General features: G+C 36.2%; 2 protein-coding genes across 2 annotated transcripts; one reads left to right on the forward strand and one right to left on the reverse strand.

Annotated features, from left to right (window-relative positions):
- Positions 1-3,397: 3,397 nt before the first annotated feature.
- Positions 3,398-6,456, forward strand: LOC120152556 (phospholipase A I-like). Its single transcript, XM_039164756.1, has 9 exons — positions 3,398-3,785; positions 3,877-4,122; positions 4,209-4,371; positions 4,455-4,715; positions 4,813-4,934; positions 5,189-5,353; positions 5,487-5,816; positions 5,954-6,092; positions 6,176-6,456. Exons 1-9 carry the CDS (start codon positions 3,573-3,575, stop codon positions 6,313-6,315), a joined length of 1,779 nt encoding a protein of 592 aa, XP_039020687.1. The 5' UTR covers positions 3,398-3,572; the 3' UTR covers positions 6,316-6,456.
- Positions 6,457-17,971: 11,515 nt separating this feature from the next.
- On the reverse strand, positions 17,972-19,754 carry LOC120152552 (pentatricopeptide repeat-containing protein At1g61870, mitochondrial-like). Its single transcript, XM_039164751.1, has one exon. It carries the CDS (start codon positions 19,698-19,700, stop codon positions 18,504-18,506), a length of 1,197 nt encoding a protein of 398 aa, XP_039020682.1. The 5' UTR covers positions 19,701-19,754; the 3' UTR covers positions 17,972-18,503.
- Between the last annotated feature and the right edge of the window lie 532 nt (positions 19,755-20,286).

A 20,286-nucleotide genomic window follows, 5' to 3' on the forward strand; every position in this document is an offset into this window, starting at 1 on the left:
TAATCAATTTAAAGTTCTTAAATACTTTAATACAATTACCATTTCAACAATAATAACAAAAAGAAATTGATACTTACTAAAAGTACATATATCCACCCTTTGGTTGCTTTCCACCCATTGACTTCATTTTTCCTTCATATATCAGTTTACGCAAATCAAATCAAGTACTTGTATACAAAAATCGATAACCACTCTTGTGGTAAAACGATTGGTCTTCAAAAGAATTTGAATGGCCACTACAACAAGTGTCGGCACATTTATACAACCTAAAATATAATTTTCTACCTATAATATTATATACAGGTATCCATATTTATTTTCTACCTATAATATTATATAATAATCGGTCCCAAAACCTCTCTATTTCCTTCAAACGAATGGGAACACTCAATACTCCAAGTATCGGCACATTTATACAACCTATAATATCATTTTATACCTATAATATTAAATAAAAGTATCGATATTTATCATCTACCTAGAAGATCACTTTCTACATGTAATCAGTCTCAAATGCTTCTTTACTTCGAAAACCCTAAACAACAACACATAAAAACCCTAATTATTGTAATAATAAAAAACTAGGGTTTCAACAACGTACCTTTTGATTTGAAATGCAGCAACAAACAAACAAACTTCAACGTAGAAACGCCTTCTGAAATGCAGCAACAATTACGCTTCGATTTCAAAAACTCTATCTATTTTCAGAGGAAATTTAGCTATGCCTTTATATTTACATTGGATATGTTATTTATATTTAATCGATACAATTACATAAGTGTCGATACTTTTATGTGAAGTGTCGATACTTTCGATAGGATATTTACCTATTTCTTTGAAAGTGTCGATACTTTTTTACGCGTACTTATTAAAGTACCGACACTTTCAACATAACCGGTAGCGCTTTACCGGTTTTATCATTTTGATAACGGTTTTGTCATATTTTTACCTATTATATTATTATGGATCGATACATTTTCATAAAGTATCGACACTTTTTAGGTGCTACAACTTCTTCTCTTTTAAATTACGAAAGTGTCGATACTTATATTAATTTATCGACACTTTCAATATATCCGATAGCTTTTTACCGGTTTTATCATTTCGAGACCTGTTTTGTCATATTCTTACCTATTATATTGCTATGGATCGATATATTTGTATAAAGTATCGACACTTTATAGGCTCTATAACTTCTCTTTTAAATTCAAAAAGTGTCGATACTTATATTAACGTATTGACACTTATATTAACGTATCGACACTTTTAATATATATGGTAGCTCTTTACCGGTTTTATCATTTCGTGACCGGTTTTGTCATACTTATACATGTTATATTGTTATGGATCAATACATTTTTATAAAGTATCGACACTTTATAGGCGCTATTACTTCTTCTCTTTTAAATTCCAAAAGTGTCGATACTTATTTAAATCTAATCGATTCTTTCGATATATCCAGTAGCGGTTTACCGGTTTTATCATAATGAAACCTGTTTTATCTTATTTTTACCTGTTATATTGCTATGGAGCGATACATTTTTAATTTGTATCGACACAAACCGACAAGCTAAGTTTGCCGGTTGCCAAATTTTTTAATATTTTCTTCATGATTTCCACTCACAATATTTTTATTACTCGATATTTCCGGTAGCACTAAACCGAATTTGTTAAATATATTATAATGTATCCGGTAACGCCGTATATTAGCCCGCATTTCCTGAGACAATCCCGATAATATCAAGTTGAGTTTATAGTGAAAAATACTTGATGTGACCCAAAAAAATAGTATAAAGGGTAAATTATAAGTTTACTCACTGAACTTTAAAGGGTAAATTATAAGCTTACTCACTGAACTTTACTCACTCTCCTATTTCACTCACTGCACTTTCAACTTTTTCAATTTGTTCACTTAACTTTAGACATTAAACTTTTTTGGTCACTCGACCGTTAAATTTCTAACGTCGTTAAATTAAAATTGAAAAAGATTAAAAGTACATTGAGTGAAATAGGAGAGAGAGTAAAGTTCAGTGAGTAAACCTGTGACATGTTTTATTATTAAAATAAGCCACGTTAACACCCTGTTACTGAGTAAACGGTCGAGTGGCCAAAAAAGTTTAATGACTAAAGTTCAGTGAGTAAATTGAAAAAAAAATTAAAAGTACGATGAGTGAAATTGGAAAAAGAGTAAAATTCAATGAGTAAGTGCGTAATTTACCCTAATAGAGTAAGTGTGTAATTTACCCTAATATAAATAACATTTAAATATTTAGAAATAATTGTTATATTGTCTCACTCTATATATTTTGTTATAATTAAATACATGTGTCAGATGTAGGTTTTACCTCAAAATTTTGATCAAATTTTAGATTGAGTGAAACTTTTCTAGATTCGAATCAAACTAGGTGACGAGTAAATGAGTGTTTATATGATCAAACTTAACTGGATCAAAACTCAACCTATACTTATATTTTATCAAATTCAACGCTAAAAAAATAACATATTTAAAATATGATCATAAATTTTAAATATACTTCAAGCCATGTGCAAGATGTCAAAACTAAATGTTAAAAGACAAGATGCTTTAATCGATAAGATACAAATCTTTTTAGGAATCTCTAGAAATCAATTTAAAATCTGGACTTCGATGCAATTAAATCTCATAAGGTATTATAAATTTATAATAAATAAAGTTCAAAGTGGTCCATCATGGGAAAATCACATGGACAATCTTAATAAATTATCAGAAGGTAAACTACATGTTCAATATTTAAATTATTATTTTTATTCTATTTTGGTATCTAAACTTTATTTTCTTTTGAATCATATCTAACTTTTAGGTTATGTTTCATTTTGATACTCGTCATTAAAATATTAACATAAGTGATGATGTTGCTTTTATTTTACTTTTTTCAATAGTGATGTGGCATTACTTTATGATTATATATCAACAACACCGTTAAATTTTTTTTATGGTAGGGTACCAAATTAAAACCTAAACTAAACATTAGGTATAGTTTTAAAAATAAATAAAGTTAAGGTGTCAAAATAGAATAAAAGTAATAGTTTAGGTAATAAGCATGTAGTTTACCCGTTATTATACTACTACATTATTGTCTCGTTATGAAATGACCATCCAGCTCAGTTAGTAGAGCACAATGTTCTTAACCTTGAGGTCGTGGGATCGAGTCTCACGGAAGGCATTTCATAATTCGGAGGTCTCTTACGAAAGCTGCTCTCAACCTGGTGTTAGGAGTAGCCTACTATCTTACCTTCCCCTTACCCCATACATATGAAAAAAAGGACATCCATTATGGTCTCGTTATGGTAATAATGATAAGATGCTAGTCGATAGCCAGTTTCACCAACCACAATTGTCTTGACTAGTTTTTAGTGGGAATTAGATCATCATCACCTTGGGATGAAACTCCTCAACATCACCGTGACTCCACAGTAGACGACTGGAGAACTGGATGCCAAAAACTAGTTCTTGTCTGTCATAAGGAGGAAGACGGCGGCGCGTGATATTCAGTGAGAGTGGTCTATATAAATCAGGCTTGTTTTTGTTGCAGATGGAGAATACTTCTTATTTTGTTGCATCTAAGCACAAGCTGAGCACCTTCTTCTCCCTCATATTCCGTTCCCCCACTGCTTATCACCCTTTGCTAGCCTCTGCAATGTCCAGACTAATCATGCAAAATCAGGGGAACCGTTTGTTTGTTGACCAAGATGAGAACAATGTGCAGCAGCTTTTAAGGATGATGAACAGCGACAATCACCGTTTGGTACACTTGATAGTTGATATATATGCGTGTGTGTGTTCATTTATGAGTGTTTAAACTGAGCTGTTCTTTAACAGTTTTTGCCTTGTATCAGATTGAACAAGCTTGTTCTTCTTTATCAAATCTTGCTGGTGATGATCTCTATAGTGAAATGTTGATAAAATTCGACATCATGAAACCGATTGAATCTGTTTTGAAGTCTCCTGAACTTGAAGATCCAGTTTCTGTGCTGCAAGCTATGGCCACACTGGCCTATGGGTCTGATACCATGGCTCAGAAGATGCTTACTCCTGATGTTTTGAGATCATTGGAAAAATTGTTCATCCATAAGAACCCTGAGGTAAATTTCTGGGTTTTTGTTTGTTTGATTTATTCTCTGTGTTAAAAGGTTATGTATGATCTAATTAGTCTTTTATGTGTGGTCAGGTGCAAAGGCTTGCTTTGGTGGCTCTTGGAAATCTGGGCTTTTGTAGGGAGAATCGTCACATTCTTGTCACTTCTAAACGCTTGAGGGAACTTCTCATCTGCCGGACGGCGACGCCGGAGCCGCGAGTGAATAAAGCCGCTGCTCGCGCCTTGGCGATTCTTGGTATGTTTCTTGGATTTGGTTTTTGGCTTTGTTTTTGAGAATCTTTAGGGCCATAGGATCATCTTGTTCTGTTCTTTTTGTAGGGGAGAATGAATGCTTGCGACGTGCAATTAGAGGGAGACCGGTACCGAAACGAGGCATATGCATACTGTCGTTGGATGGAGGTGGGATGAAAGGCCTTGCGACGGTGCAGATCCTTCAAGAAATCCAAAAGAGAACCGGAAAGAGAATGCATGAGATGTTCGACCTTATATGTGGGACGTCAACAGGTGGCATTTTCGCTTCCGCACTTGGTATTAAGTCGATGAGCGCAGACCAATTGGAAGAGATATACAGAAATCTTGGTAACCATATGCTCTACATAAAGACTCATCATTCATCCACGCTACATTTACTTGTAGTTCACTTTGTCTATTCTGTTCTTCTGTTTTGACATTGCAGGGAAAGTTGTTTTCTCCGAACCTGTGCCGAAGAACAACAAAGGTGCATCTTGGAGAAACAAGTTTGACCGGCTTTATCGAAGTTCATCGCAGAATTTCAGGGTCGTCGCAAAAGGATCAAAAGTATGATCATCTCTGCTAATATATATCAATCTGTGCTTCTTTATTGGCTACTGCTGCTAGAGTTTCTTTCATGTCTTCTTTGAAAATGTATGTGCATGTCCTTTCTGTAACATATCGATAACTCGTACCTTTAATCCATTAATCATCGCAATCGCATCTGCTGCAACATATTTCGCTTTTTTTAGAGGTATTCTGGCATGATTGTTTGTTTACCTTTGTCTTTCAACAACAAATTGTAACACCTAGCATTACAGCATGATGCAGAAAAGTTAGAGAGGTTGCTACAGGACATGTGTGCCGATGAGGATGGGGATGACCTGCTGATTGAAACTGCTGTGAAAAACATTCCTAAAGTTTGTCTCGTGTCGACTTTAGCGAGTGTTACACCCGCTCAGCCTTTCATATTCCGAAATTATCAGGTTCGAGGTCATCTGTTCCTTTGTTCTACCATGTTGGTCCTATAGATATAAGTAGACTATTTGTTTATCCATCATGGTAATATCTTGGTACCTGTAGTAGTTTGTTAATACATTTATTTTTCTTAATGTACAGTACCCTGTGGGAACGCCAGAGGCGCCTGTTGCGACATCTGAAAGTTCGGGAACCACCATGCCAGGATCTGCAGCTACAAGTACACAGGTTGGATGCAAAAGAAGTGCCTTCGTCGGAAGCTGTAAACATCTTTTGTGGCAAGCTATAAGAGCATCTTGTGCTGCTCCATACTATCTTGATGACTTTTCCGATGGCATATACCGTTGGCTCGACGGTGCTCTGTTAGCAAACAATCCGACTATCTTTTCCATACGTGAAGCACAACTTTTATGGCCTGATACTAAAATTGACTGTATAGTTTCAATTGGTTCTGGTTCCTTGCCTACCAAGGTAATCTTTTTTTGTTCTGTCATGAGATCTGCTCTAAACGCATATAGACCTTTTCCGGTTACCTTGACCACCGGAAGTGTAAATCACCGTTTTGTTAGGCCATTACTTCCATACACTTACGAGTACCTCTGCTGCAGGCTCGAAAAGGCGGTTGGCGATATCTAGACGCGGGGCAAGTGCTGATCGAGAGCGCGTGCTCGGTCGATCATGCAGAGGAAGCTTTGAGGACATTGTTACCTATGCACCCCGAGATCCATTACTTTCGGTTTAATCCAGGTACGAATCGTCGGTTCAGTTCACGGTCTGTTGTAACTATGAGCTGTGTCATAAGATTTATACAATGCACGTCGTTGTCGCAGTCGACGAACGCTGCGGTATGGAGTTGGACGAGACCGATCCAACAGTTTGGATGAACTTGGAAGCTGCAACAAAGGATTACATCGAAAGGAATTCGGAATCGTTCAAGAACGCATGCGAAAGACTTCTTGTACCCTCTTAAGAATGATTGAGGAGTGGAGAGTTTTAATGAATCTCTACCACGCATGTTGTTGTTGTTCCATTGTAAAAGATCAACGTTGTAAAACATTAACATTTTAAATTGCGGTCGAGATCCATCGTTATCGGTGCGATTCTGTTTCACACCGCCATTTCCGACAATAATAATTTTACACGCCGCCGCTACTTCTATATAACAGCCGTTATTCCACTATCCGGCCGCCATTCGAATACCGGAGGTACTAAAGGGGAATGGAATAAGGCCCTTCTGTACCGAAGCAGACCAGAGCAGTAATAAAACATATTGTTTGCAGGAACTCTGTATTAAATCAATGGTGAATTTTTTAGGTTCTGTCGGGAAATTGTTAATTTCTTGGTGAAATTGTAATTTTCGTCCCTGTAATAGTATAATTTGCGATTTAGTCCAACTTTACTTTGACATATTTTATTATTATCCATGTTATATCATAGTACATGAACATTTATCTCGTTATTATTTCTTAATTAACCTCAATTCAAGCACAGATACAGAACCTCGTGATTAACGCCAACACTCCAAAACCACGTGGATCCATGAATCAGACAATAATTAAAAAAAAAATGAGAGACAGAGACAATGAATGAATGAGACAGGAGCTGCCCCAATGGACCTCACACCACGCATCCAGACTAACCTACATGGACCGCTATTCAACTAGTTGTTTAGGGTAAATTACGTGTATAGTATCTAAACTATCAGTTTTCATTTGTTTAGTACTTAAACTTTTAATTCTTTAAAATCATACCTAAAGTTTAGATTTTATTTTATTTTAGTAACCTATTCAAAATTTAACATTAAGTTTTGAAAAAAATTGAAAGTTTATGTACTAAAACAGATTAAAATTGGTAGTTTAGATACTAAACGCATTAAATTTTTAACGACGAGATACTAAAATGAAACAAAAATTAAATATTATATATGATTTTAAAAAATTAAAAATTTAAATACTAAAACAGACCAAAATAAATAAGTTACGTACTAAATGCATAACTTATCCAGTTATTTATTACTATAATCATTTTTTCCCAGAAAAAAACAAAGTAGTGGGAAACAAACTTTAATATACCACCTGCAAGTTCAACTTTCAACCACAAACAAAACTCTCGATGGACGGGTGATTCTGATAGTACGGTAACCTAATACAACATTTAAAAAACGATGATCGAAAATATGATAAAATTTAGAGAAAATCGCCTCAGTGACCAAAAAAAAGTTATAATATACGATTTTAATCAACTTTTTTTGGATTTGCCAAAATGACCAACAAAATCGCAACGCGAAATAAAAATCGCAACGCGATCCCCAGAATCGCAAATCAGTTTCCAAAATCGCAACGCGATTCTTGAAAATCGCAATGCGATAGTACAAATTCGCATTGCGATTTTCCAAAATCGCAACGCGAATATGAAAATCGCAACGCGAACACATAAATCGCAACGCGTATCCGTAAATCGCAACGCGTATCCGTAAATCGCAACGCGTATCCGTAAATCGCAACGCGTATCCGTAAATCGCAACGCGTATCCGTATATCGCAACGCGTATCCGTAAATCGCAACGAGAATCTGTAAATCGCAACGATAATCCGTAAATCGCAACGAGAATCTGTAAATCGCAACGATAATCCGTAAATCGCAACGAGAATCTGTAAATCACAACACTGAAATTTTGGGTATATAACACTGAAATCATAAACTAAATCCCTAAATCGCAACTCATTCCATCTCCATCTATCACTCTCTCCGGCGACATCCGTTCCTATATCCAACGACATCCTTCCCAATCCGGCAACAGGTTTTAGTTTCGCAGCTCGTCTGTTTAGTAAATTAATTTACAACCATGAAATCATCTAATGTTGATCATGTTTGGATAGATTTGTGTTTTGGAGGGTCATGGGATAATGTTCATGGTGTTTTACAATATATGCCTTTACCCATGAATCTTCAACTAAAATTGTCTTTACAAAAGTTAACTTATGAAACTCTAATGCTACGTGTTTCAAATAAATTGAATTTAGAGCCCCTAAGTGGATTTAGGCTATCTTATCAGAGAAATGGTAAAGTTTATTTGTTAACCGACAATGAAGATGTTGAACGATTCATTGCTTACATTAGTGTTTCACAAGATGATGTTACATTGTATGTTGTTGAACCTAGAAGTAGTATTGTTGGGTCAGTAGCGGGTAGTAATCAACTAAGTTTTTCTCAAAACCCACAACCTTTCTCTAATCCAAATCCCAATCAACTTTCAGCACCAAATTCCGGTTTTCGTATTGACCAGTTAGACGATGATGAGCCAACAGAAAAAATTGTGAGTACTAGTCAGTATTCGAAATTTGGTCTTGGTCAATATCCGGACTTTGATATTGGTCAATACACGGATTTTGATGATGTTTCAGAAGAAGAAACAGACCATGTGTGTAATGATTTTCATATTGGTCAATACCCGAATTTTGATGATGAAACACCCGTTGCCGAGGAAGATGTTGTTGATGATAATGAGGAGGAAGTTACGACTGTGAATGAACATGTTGAACATCCATTCTGTAATTCATATAATCCTGAAGAAGAAAAAGAAGAAGAAAAAGTCCCCGAAGAAAAGAAAATGCCACGGGAGTATAACTGGAATATGCCAGAATTACTTCAGTTACCGGAAGAAGAGTTGGCAAAGAAAGCAGTTGATTGTTACACAAAAGTTATTCGTGTCAAGAAAGATGATTGTTTTGATACAAAGGAAGACTTGAAGATAGCTTTGTATACGAAATGTGTGGAAGATGGCTATCAACTAAAAGTTAACAAATCAAGCAAAGATCGTTTCGAAACAAGGTGTATGATTGACAAAAACTGTACGTGGCGTATGATTGCAAAGAGAATAAAAGATTGCAAAATGTTTCAAGTTAGGACTTTTATTGATAAACATACATGTTCAAGAACCCAAGTTTTTCCTCACCATAGACAGGCAAACAAAAAGGTGTTGGGTGGTTTTCTGGCTGAGTTAATGTTTTTGAATGGCAGGGTATATCGGGGACATGAAATTATGACTGACATGAATGCTCGGTTCAAGATTAGTATACCATGTTCAAACACTTTGTTTCAAGTACTGGATAATAACTTAAATGGGCTAGTCGATCTAAATGCAAAGACGTGTAGTTGTATGAAATGGCAAACATCTGGTTATCCGTGTGGCCATGTTATAAAAGTTGCTCTTCATTTAAACCAAGATGATTCAAGCGCATACGCTATGGATTGCTACACTACAGAAGTTTATCGACAGACTTATGCCGAGATTGTCTACCCTATTCCACATCCTTCTGAGTGGGACATACCAGATGACTTACAAACAGTTTTGCCACCAGCCATGGACAGAAGGCTACCTGGCCGACCAAAAAGTCACGATCGTATACCGTCTAAGGGTGAAGAGAAGAAGAGATCGACATGTAGTCGGTGCAAGGAAAGTGGTCATACAAGGTTGACATGTGGATCACCAGTGCCATCAAAATCATCTTTTCCTCTACCAAAATATGGATCCTCATCAAAATCCAAAGCTCATATGGTGTCAAGCAAAAGGCAACCATCTTTAAAATCCCAATCACAATTGGCTTCACCTTTTGGGACTGTTAACTTAGGTGATTTTTAAATGCAAACGTTGTATTATGTGGATTTTATGTGTGAACTTTTAACATTTTCAGTTGAATTAATGACTCAGGCCAACCATTTTGACTTAACCAACTCTTGTTATTCAGTTGTTATCACTATTAGGCATGCATTTGACTATCGCAACACGGAAATTACAATCGCAACGAGAGAATCGCAATGCGAAATGAAAATCGCATTGCGATTCTCTCGTTGCGATTTTCATTTCCGCATTGCGATTTTCATTTCCGCATTGCGATTTTCATTTCGCAATGCGGAAATGAAAATCGCAACGAGAGAATCGCAATGCGAAATGAAAATCGCAACGAGAGAATCGCAATGCGAAATGAAAATCGCAATGCGAAATGAAAATCGCAACGAGATAATCGCAATGCGAAATTAAAATCGCATTGCGATTCTCCCATTGCGATTTTCATTTCCGCATTGCGATTTTCATTTCGCATTGCGATTCTCTCGTTGCGATTTTCATTTCGCATTGCGATTTTCATTTCGCATTGCGATAGTCAATTTTGCCTTCAACATAATGCAGATTGAAATCAACAAAATCAACCATTACATTTCAATCAATTAAACAAGCACAAATAAGAATTATATTCGCATCAATTACACAAATCAACTTTTACAAATCATCTTTTACAAATCAATTAAACAATCAAAAAATAAGCAATAATTCTTATTTCCGATCATCTACTATTGAATCAACTTTTACAAATCAATTAAACAATCAAAAAACAATCAATTAAACTATTGAATCAACTTTTGCAGCTCGACATCATTTTCACGCAGTTCACTTCTGAGATTAACCTGCAGAAACCAAACATTTGTTCAAACAACACTTTCTACACATCTAAAACCTACAAACAGCAAATTATTGAATTCTAGGTACTTAACCAAACATTTTCAAACCAAAAGTATATAAACTTACCAATTGTTTATGGACATTTTTATAACGCGGATGCAGGTAGGCAGCGTCTCGTATATATCGATTTAGCCATATAATGCCGAAACCACAAGCCTACTGCAGCTTTATCTCTATCGGTGGGAGGTAGATACTTGATGCTTCCCGTCGTCAAACGCTCCAACGCCAAGCATACGAGAGGACCACAATCTCCTCTGGCTCCGCTCGTTTGTTGTGGCGCGGTCTCGTCTCTAATAACTGTAATATTGAGCTTCTTTGGCTTCTTGTTTCCAGAACGAGTCCAATAATTGATCGCATCCAAGAATTTAGCCAAATGAGAGCTCCATCCCTTAATAACATCTCTTAAATCAGCCAATGATATGTAATTTATCATGCTGTCATACACTATTGTCTTAAGGGATGGGAGCTGAAGCTCGACGAGAATCCAATGTTTACGTTCCAAAACAGGGATAAACACCTGCAATCATAAGTAATAATTCATTCATTTGCGCACTTATTTCATAAAACCTTTAAACTCAATCTAAAATAAATACTAACCTTATCGACCTCCCACCATGCAGGATAAAGTTTAGCTTGTCCATTGCCCAAATCAAATGATTCATTTCGTGCATTCTTCAAGTGAACGGCGTGAAAAGACGTCGGCATAATTGTATATCGTATATTTTTATTTTCTTAAGTTTTCTTATTATTAGAAGACGTGTCACCCACGCATCGATATGCTGTTTTACAAAAAAAGACATATATTAGTGACTTACATAAATTTAAAAAAAAATTAATCAAATTGAAATATAAGATCAATATAAGACTTACCCCCCCATCGAAATAGCCATTGTCTTCGACCCTAATAATACGCCCCACCAAGACCGATCAAGCAACAAATAGATATCATCAGTGAGCTTGCATATGTCAGTGAAACACCCCTGGCTCCGCTCATGTAGATAAAAATCAACAGCGGTCTTAGCCCAAAGGGTGTTATCCAGAATTGTGTCCGGTAGTTGTTCCCTCTCCTCTTCAGATACCGGTATGGTACTGGCCGGTAACTCATACAAGAGCCAACTTGAATCCATCATGTCCGGCACGTCAGAGGGTTTCTCAAGAAGCCTACATATGACGCCATGTGAATCGGGCTCTTGAATGGTGGGAGGGACCTCTTCAATGATGACAGTGGCCTCTTGAACGGTGGGAGGGGACTCTCGAGGAATGATAGGGGGGGCCTCTTCAACGATAGGAGTGGACTCTTGAGGGATGACAGGCGAGTCGGGCTTCTTCTTGCGGTGTCTTCGCACTATTGGGGTGTACGGAGACTTAATAGCACGTGCACGCTGTCTGATGCGTGAACTCCGTCGTGCAAGCATAACCCGACGTAAAGCATCCACTCTATCGGGCCGCTAAATAATTAAATACAAAAATCAGTAAATAAACAGACATGATATTTAAACAGTGAAAACAAAGACAAATATGTTTCAAACTTGCATTGTATTCACCCAAGTCATTATTCTATCATAGTTCACAAAATGCATCAGATAACAAAGAAAATATGTTTCAAACTAATACCCTGAAGTTAGTATTTGTCTTTGTTTTGTCTTTTGGTTGAAAGTAAATTTATCCATTCAAGTTTCAATTTGCAGAAGAAGAAATAGTTTACTTTCGCAACACGAAACTTAAAATCGCAACGCGAAACCAAAATCGCAACGCGAAATGAAAATCGCAACGACAGAATCGCAATGCGAAATGAAAATCGCAACGAAAGAATCGCAACGCGAAATGAAAATCGCAATGCGATTTTGGTTTCGCGTTGCGATCTTGTCGTTGCGATTTTGGTTTCGCGTTGCGATTCTGTCGTTGCGATTTTCATTTCGCGTTGCGATTTTGGTTTCGCGTTGCGATTTTAAGTTTCGTGTTGCGAAAGTAAACTATTTCTTCTTCTGCAAATTGAAACTTGAATGGATAAATTTACTTTCAACCAAAAGACAAAACAAAGACAAATACTATTTCACAGTGTTAAAGAATACACAGTTTAGCAGAATTGGCAGCAACCGAACAAATTTACTTTCAACCAAAAGACAAAACAAAGACAAATACTATTTCACAGTGTTATAGAATACACAGTTTAGCAGAATTGGCAGCAACCGAACAAATTTACTTTCAACCAAAAGACAAAACAAAGACAAATACTATTTCACAGTGTTAAAGAATACACAGTTTAGCAGAATTGGCAGCAACCGAACAAATTTACTTTCAACCAAAAGACAAAACAAAGACAAATACTATTTCACAGTGTTAAAGAATACACAGTTTAGCAGAATTGGCAGCAACCGAACAAATTTACTTTCAACCAAAAGACAAAACAAAGACAAATACTATTTCACAGTGTTAAAGAATACACAGTTTAGCAGAATTGGCAGCAACCGAATAAATTTACTAAGCAATCTAAGTGAAATGGCTAATCTAAGTGAAATTACGAGTAAATTTATCATTAAGTTAAATATGGAAAATCTTAAACTTACCTCGTTGCGTAGAGTATGAACCTCATTCTGCAACGATACTATCATCTCACGTAGAGCGGCAACCTCACCACGTAAAGTTGACACCTCCACACGCCATGCACCATCGTTATCGCGTAGAGTACCGATCTCCTCACGCAAGGCATTGACCTCATCACGTAACTCCCTTGACTCATCCCGTTGAGGTGGAGGTGGAGAACAGGGAGATAGGAGTCGTGGCATCTTTGCCGGTCGCCTATCATGAGGTGATGGTGGAGAAGAGGCTCGATGATGTGACGGGATAGGTGATGGCTCTCGTTCTAGAGGTGTATAGTCGGGTCGATCGGGTGATGGCTCTAGGTGAGGTGATGGCTCTCGAATTGGAGGAAGTGGATGCTGCTCATCATCCGTGCCATCAAAAAAATTCAGACTAGCTTGCCACCAATCAGTGGCAAGCTCTTCCTCCGTGGGTGTCAGTCTTTGTAATGGAATGTTAGCCTCCTAAAATATAAAAACTCAAACAAAGTTAAACGTCTACTATTAATAACTTGTTTATATATTATATGAAAGTATTTGTGTTAACTTACATTATTTATTGTGGCATATGGTATTAAGTCTTCCCAATCCAACAGAGTTTTCCTCTTCCAGGAAATAGCCCTGGGAATATCATTTGACGTTTTTATTGCATATGTACGCATGCTGGGGAAAGCCTCGAATATCCAAATCTACAAACAATATAATAACAAAATTAGTAATTGTTAAATAATTAATTATAATTTTAGAAACATTATATAGAAATTCTTACCTTAAAGGCCCAAACAAAGCCTGACAAAGTGTATTTGGACCCATCGCCCCGCAAACTTTTGCGGTCATCAAAGGCAGACGACAACTTAGTCCAGGTAGCTTTCCATATATACGAACCCCACGGAAACAGATTCCATGCATTCAGGTCCTCTACCAATATTATTAGCTCCCGATGAATAGGTTGTCTGGCCTCTCTGCCTAAAAAGCAGGCATACACAAGTAGTAGAAGGCATACTCGGACAACATCGACGTCATCCATCCGAGTGAAACCAGCTTTCTTATTAAACAATTTCTTCAGGTCATCGACATGTAGGTTCGGCTTCTCCATTGACTCATCCGGAAAAACCCGGGATAACCATGATGGGCGGGCGATATGACGAGTGTACCGGCCTACATCATCGTGTCCGAATCGTAGACCAGTGATTAAGCAGAACTCCTTCCGCCCAAAACAAGTATACGCTGGTGGAAAATGAAACCATATCTCTTCCTCACCACGTTGTATACTGTCGGGTAGATTTGATGTCATGGTCTGAAGCCACAAATGGGTCAAATTAGCATCTCCACCCGGATGCTGTACTCTCAGCCATGGCCCGAAGCAGGTTTCCTCAAACAATTGTCTTTGAGCAGGTGAAAGCTTCTTTGCAATTGTAGTGGCCAGGCTGACTTTATTTCTCAAGGTCAATTGAGCCGAAAAAAATTTCTACAAAAACAATAAACATACCAAGTTAGATATACCAAAAACTACACTGTGAAGATATACCAAAACAATAAACATAAAAAGTAGTAGTTTATTCTTGAAACTAAAATTTGCAACACTGTTTTGTCTTTTGGTTGAAATGAAAATCGCAACGAGAGAATCGCAACGCGAGATGACAATCGCAACGAGAGAATCGCAACGCGAAATGACAATCGCAACGAGAGAATCGCAACGCGAAATGAAAATCGCAATGCGATTTTGGTTTCGCGTTGCGATTCTCTCGTTGCGATTTTCATTTCGCGTTGCGATTCTCTCGTTGCGATTGTCATTTCTCTCGTTGCGACAGTCATTCTCTCGTTGCGATTTTCATTTATCTCGTTGCGACTCTTCTGCAAATTGAAACTTGAATGGATTGCATTACTTCAACCAAAAGACAGAACAAAGACAAAGACAAATACTAACTTGAAAATCGGAACGAGAGAATAGCAACGCGAAATGAAAATCGCAACGACAGAATCGTAACGCGAAATGAAATCTAAGTGAAATGGTTAATCTATTATTGAAATGACCAGTAAACTTATCATCAGTTTCAATATGAAAAACCTACAATAATGCAAACATTTCAAAATAAAAATAATTAAAAAACTAACCCTCGGAGGTTGATTTTCCATTTCTGAATATTGTGAGGGATTTCTGACCGTGAATGGTTGTGAGGGATTTCGCCGGAGATGGGACGGAAATCTTCGGAGATGGGGACGGATTTCTTCGCCGTAGAGAGTGAGAGATGGAGATGGGACTGAGTTGTGATTTTAGGTTTTAGGTTATGAGTTGCGATTACGGGATTTTGTCTTAATATTCTTTTTGTAATTTGAAAATAAAATACGCGTAGCGATTATAATGGCGCTTTAAATATCGCGTTGCGATTTACGGATTATCGTTGCGATTTACAGATTCTCGTTGCGATTTACGGATACGCGTTGCGATATACGGATACGCATTGCGATTTACCCATACGCGTTGCGATTTACGGATACACGTTGCGATTTACGGATACGCGTTGCGATTTATGTGTTCGCGTTGCGATTTTCATATTCGCGTTGCGATTTTGGAAAATCGCAATGCGAATTTGTACTATCGCATTGCGATTTTAAAGAATCGCGTTGCGATTTTGGAAACTGATTTGCGATTCTGGGGATCGCGTTGCGATTTTTATTTCGCGTTGCGATTTTGTTGGTCATTTTGGCAAATCCAAAAAAAGTTGGTTAAAATCGTATATTATAACTTTTTTTTGGTCACTGAGGCGATTTTCTCTAAAATTTAAATATTTTAAATTAGATGCAATTTAAAATATTGTAATCTTTTAATATTTCCGGTTTAAATTAAAATGTTACAAAGAAAATAATATATTAAATTATCAACTGAAAATGTTATGAAAAATGTAACATTTTAAGTTCAACCTAAAATGTCAGGAATAATATAACATTTTAGGTTGTACTCAATCAAAAATGTGATAAAAATCATCACATTTTTTATTGTGCTAAAAATTATCGTTTTTATCTTTAAATTAAGTTGTCGTCCCTTCGACTTCCTATTATTCGACTTCCTATTATTGTGAGCTATTTGAGATTGATTTGGTCAAAGTTCAGTTACTGCTCAAATCGAATAGATTCGAATCGAGTTTAAACTCGACTCGAATTATTAACCAGCTGAAACGAGCTACTTGACACTCGACTCGAAAAGATCGTGAGGAACTCAAAAAATAATATATTAAAATTTTAGATTTTTTAAAATTATATTAAAATTTATATGTTATTTTAAAAAAAAACAATATAAATCTTTCTTGTACTTAAGGTTATGATTCAAGTTCCTGTTGAGTTTTCAATTTTTGATTTAGAGTAGAACTTGAAAATTTTAACCTCAGAAGTTTTTGAGTCAAGTCGAGCTTCAATTTTTTTATTTCGAGTTTGAGTCGAGCTTAACAATTGTTCACTAGTTTTCGAGTTGAGTCGAGTTTAATTTTAAAGATTTTGACTTGAATCAAACTTAACAACACTCAAACTCCACTCGAATCGTTTATAGCCTTAATCAAAGGTGGGATTAGACAATTGTTTCTTGACCATTTTAAGTTATTATATATTTTAGATAATTTTTATATTTTTTATTGATAATTTATTTTCTTCCCTTAAAATTTTATAAGTTCAGCTCTTCTTAAAATTTTAGAAACTCGTATCTTAACATAAAATTATGCGTTCATCTCTATTTATCGTATTTTAAACTAACATTAAATATAAAAAACAATTTAGTTTATGTGATGTTTATAAATATTGAATTTTGGTATTTTTATTTCATTTTCCAATATGCATCTATTTTCAAATTTTACTTCTCCATCATACATTAAATATAAAAAAGTTAATTAACTATTTTTTCATAATAAAAACAAGTAAATTGTATAGATGATCGCTTAATTATGAGAGAATTATATTCTAGTCATTGATTTATTAACTTTTTAAGGGTAAACTATGAACCTAGTCACTCAATTATCACTTTGGTTTCGTTCAAACCATTCAAATATTTTCTTTTCTCAAAAATCATGCCTAAAATTACGTTTTGGTTCTATTTTGTCATGCGTCATTAAAATATTAACGATGATCATGGGCGGAACATCGTCAGGGCCAAGGGGAGGCTTGGCTCCCGTTACTTATATTTTTAATTATTAATTAATACATACAATATATTTTTTTAAAAATAAAAAAAATTTATCAGGTCCCCCTATTTAAAAAATTTGTATTTATAAAAAATAAAAAATATTTTAACTCCTGCTATAATAAATTCTTAGTTCCGCCTATGGCGGTGATGTTAATGTGTCATAAAATAATATAATTGGGATGATATATTGTTTATATTAGTTTTGTTTATCTTGCAAAAGTACACTCATTCAAATAGGGAAAGTTTGTAGTGAAAGAGGGGTTCGAAGACCAAGAAGTGAATTATTTATCCAAGGGGAAGCCATAAGGAACTAATGATTTGATAACTTTGAGGAGAAACAAAGAAAGCAACAAATCGTCTTCATAACTTAAAACTCTGTTAAATCAGGGCGAACTTTTAAAAACATTTAAGGGGAAATCTTGGAGCTGAGCTAAGTACCAGTATGCACTATGCACCACAATTGTACTCAACAGAAATGTCAAAGATGAACACAAAACAATAAGGGAACATACAAGCGCCCGCTGATAAGTTCCATAGACTACGCCATCCAATCAAGAAAATATCCCAATCTACGATAGTTGCCTTTACCTTGATCGTTGCCGAGTTTCATGAGCAAAACCAGCTGTAATTCCATCATAAACATCAACTTGATAACAGATTTCATTCAGAAATCGGGGTAGCTGTTTACAGTGACGATTCCGGGACATCTAAAATAACTCGCAGAACAAGTCTAAGTAAAAAAATGAAAAAGTTATTGGGGACAGTTTCATTGCCAAAATAATCCCAGTAAACTAGTAGATGCTCAATAGTTCAACAAACAAGAGGAAAACAATTCCACCTGCACGAGAAAAGGGCTCAAATAATTTTCATTTCCATGCAAACTCGACCAGACTAGCTTACCAAATCCTTTTCAATTTCTTCCCACATGTCTGCTTTTTTGGAGAACTTCTCCTTAACATTCTGCATAAGTTCCTTGGCCTCATCAACCTTAGATATGCTAGCAAGTCCTTTCACAAGAGATTTCATAGTCGAAAAATTCGGAACCCATTTTTTCTCCATACTCTCTTTACACATCCTCAAAGCACTCTCAAAGTCCCCACCTTGACACAAGAAATGCACTAAAGCAAAGTAACATTGACTATCAGGCTTCAATCCTCTGTCCACCATGCTCTTAAACAACCTCTTAGCTTCCTCCAAATTCCCTTCCTTACAAAACCCATATATCAAATTGTTATATGTAACCGAGTTTGGCTTCATCCCTCTCGATATCATCCCATCGAGTAAAGCCTTAGCCTCATTAGACTTCTTCAACATACACAAGCTCTGAATCCTTATATTGTAAGTACTAATCCCAATTGGAATCCCATGTTCCTTCATCAAATTCAACACTTTACCAACATCTTCGTATTTCTCCTCCGCATAAAACCCAGCTAATAAAGTCCCAAATGTGGTCGCATTTGGCTTAATCGATTTACTTTTCATATCAACCAAAATTGAATAAACAGAAGTCGAATATCCAGATTCACACAAAGCCTTAATCGCAGTATTGTAAGTTTCTAAATCAGGTTCAATGCCATACCTTTTGGGAAATTCCACAAAAATCCTCTTCGCTTCTTTATAGTCCTTCGCTATAATTGCCGCAAAAATCAAAGCGTTCAATGATTTCGTCGTACGGCATAACCCCTCGTTGTAAAAGTCGCCGAACGCCGTTAAGGCGTTGTTCAGCAGCTTGGCTTGACCGTAGAGGATTAATGAATGGGATGCGAAACGCTCGTTTTGTAAGTCGGGACGGGAACGGAGTTCACGGAGGAGAGTATCGACGTAGTGGAAATGGTTTCCATCGGAGAGTTTGGAGATTGCAGCGGAGAAGGCAAGTCGGTCGAGGTGGTATAGTGGGGTGAGTGAGGCGGCGCGGCAGATTTCGAGGATGCGTTCGGGGTTTTGCTCTGATTTGAGGAGGGAGAGGGCGGCGCGTGATTTTTGGTGAGAGGTGAGAGGGGCGGAGGAGTCTTGAGAAAGGATTGAGAAGTGGCGGAGGTGAAAAGATGCGGCGGTTGCCGGTGTACGGATGCGGGAGAACAACGCCATTGCTTTGAAGGGATTTTTTTGGTGTTTCGTGTTGGGTTTAAGGGAGTTTTAGGGTTTCTTAAGCTGGAGATCAGTGCCGGTTGGAAAATGAAATAGTGAGAAAGGATGGTTCATTTGGTCAATCCGAAATAAGATCCGTATTGGACCCGGGTTTGAACCCGACAAAGCTACATATATTTTTTTCTTTTTTGAATAGTATGAAATGACATTAAAATTTTTTATCGTGACAATGAATATATATCTTACATATGTAATTATTCGTACTTAAAATCTCTAAGTAAAATAATATTATTTTTAATCGCTGTAAATTATTTAATCGACAAATTCATATCATTATATATCTATTCATGATTATATATACCTCGAAATTTTGTAATTATTTAATTAAAGGATAAAATACACAAATCATCCCTTAATTATAGGACACTATTTCATTACATCTATGAACTATTAAAAGTTATAAAACAATCATCTGACTATAATACACTAATTTATTGAGTCCTCTGACTATTAAAAAAGATGGTCACCTAACTCTTAATATATTTCAAGCTCATCATTTTTTTCGTTAAAAATTGATGGTCACTTG

The sequence above is a fragment of the Hibiscus syriacus genome, unplaced genomic scaffold (assembly GCF_006381635.1).
Source record: "Hibiscus syriacus cultivar Baekdansim isolate YM2019G1 unplaced genomic scaffold, ASM638163v2 tig00111092_pilon, whole genome shotgun sequence".
Classification (NCBI taxonomy): Eukaryota; Viridiplantae; Streptophyta; class Magnoliopsida; order Malvales; family Malvaceae; genus Hibiscus; species Hibiscus syriacus.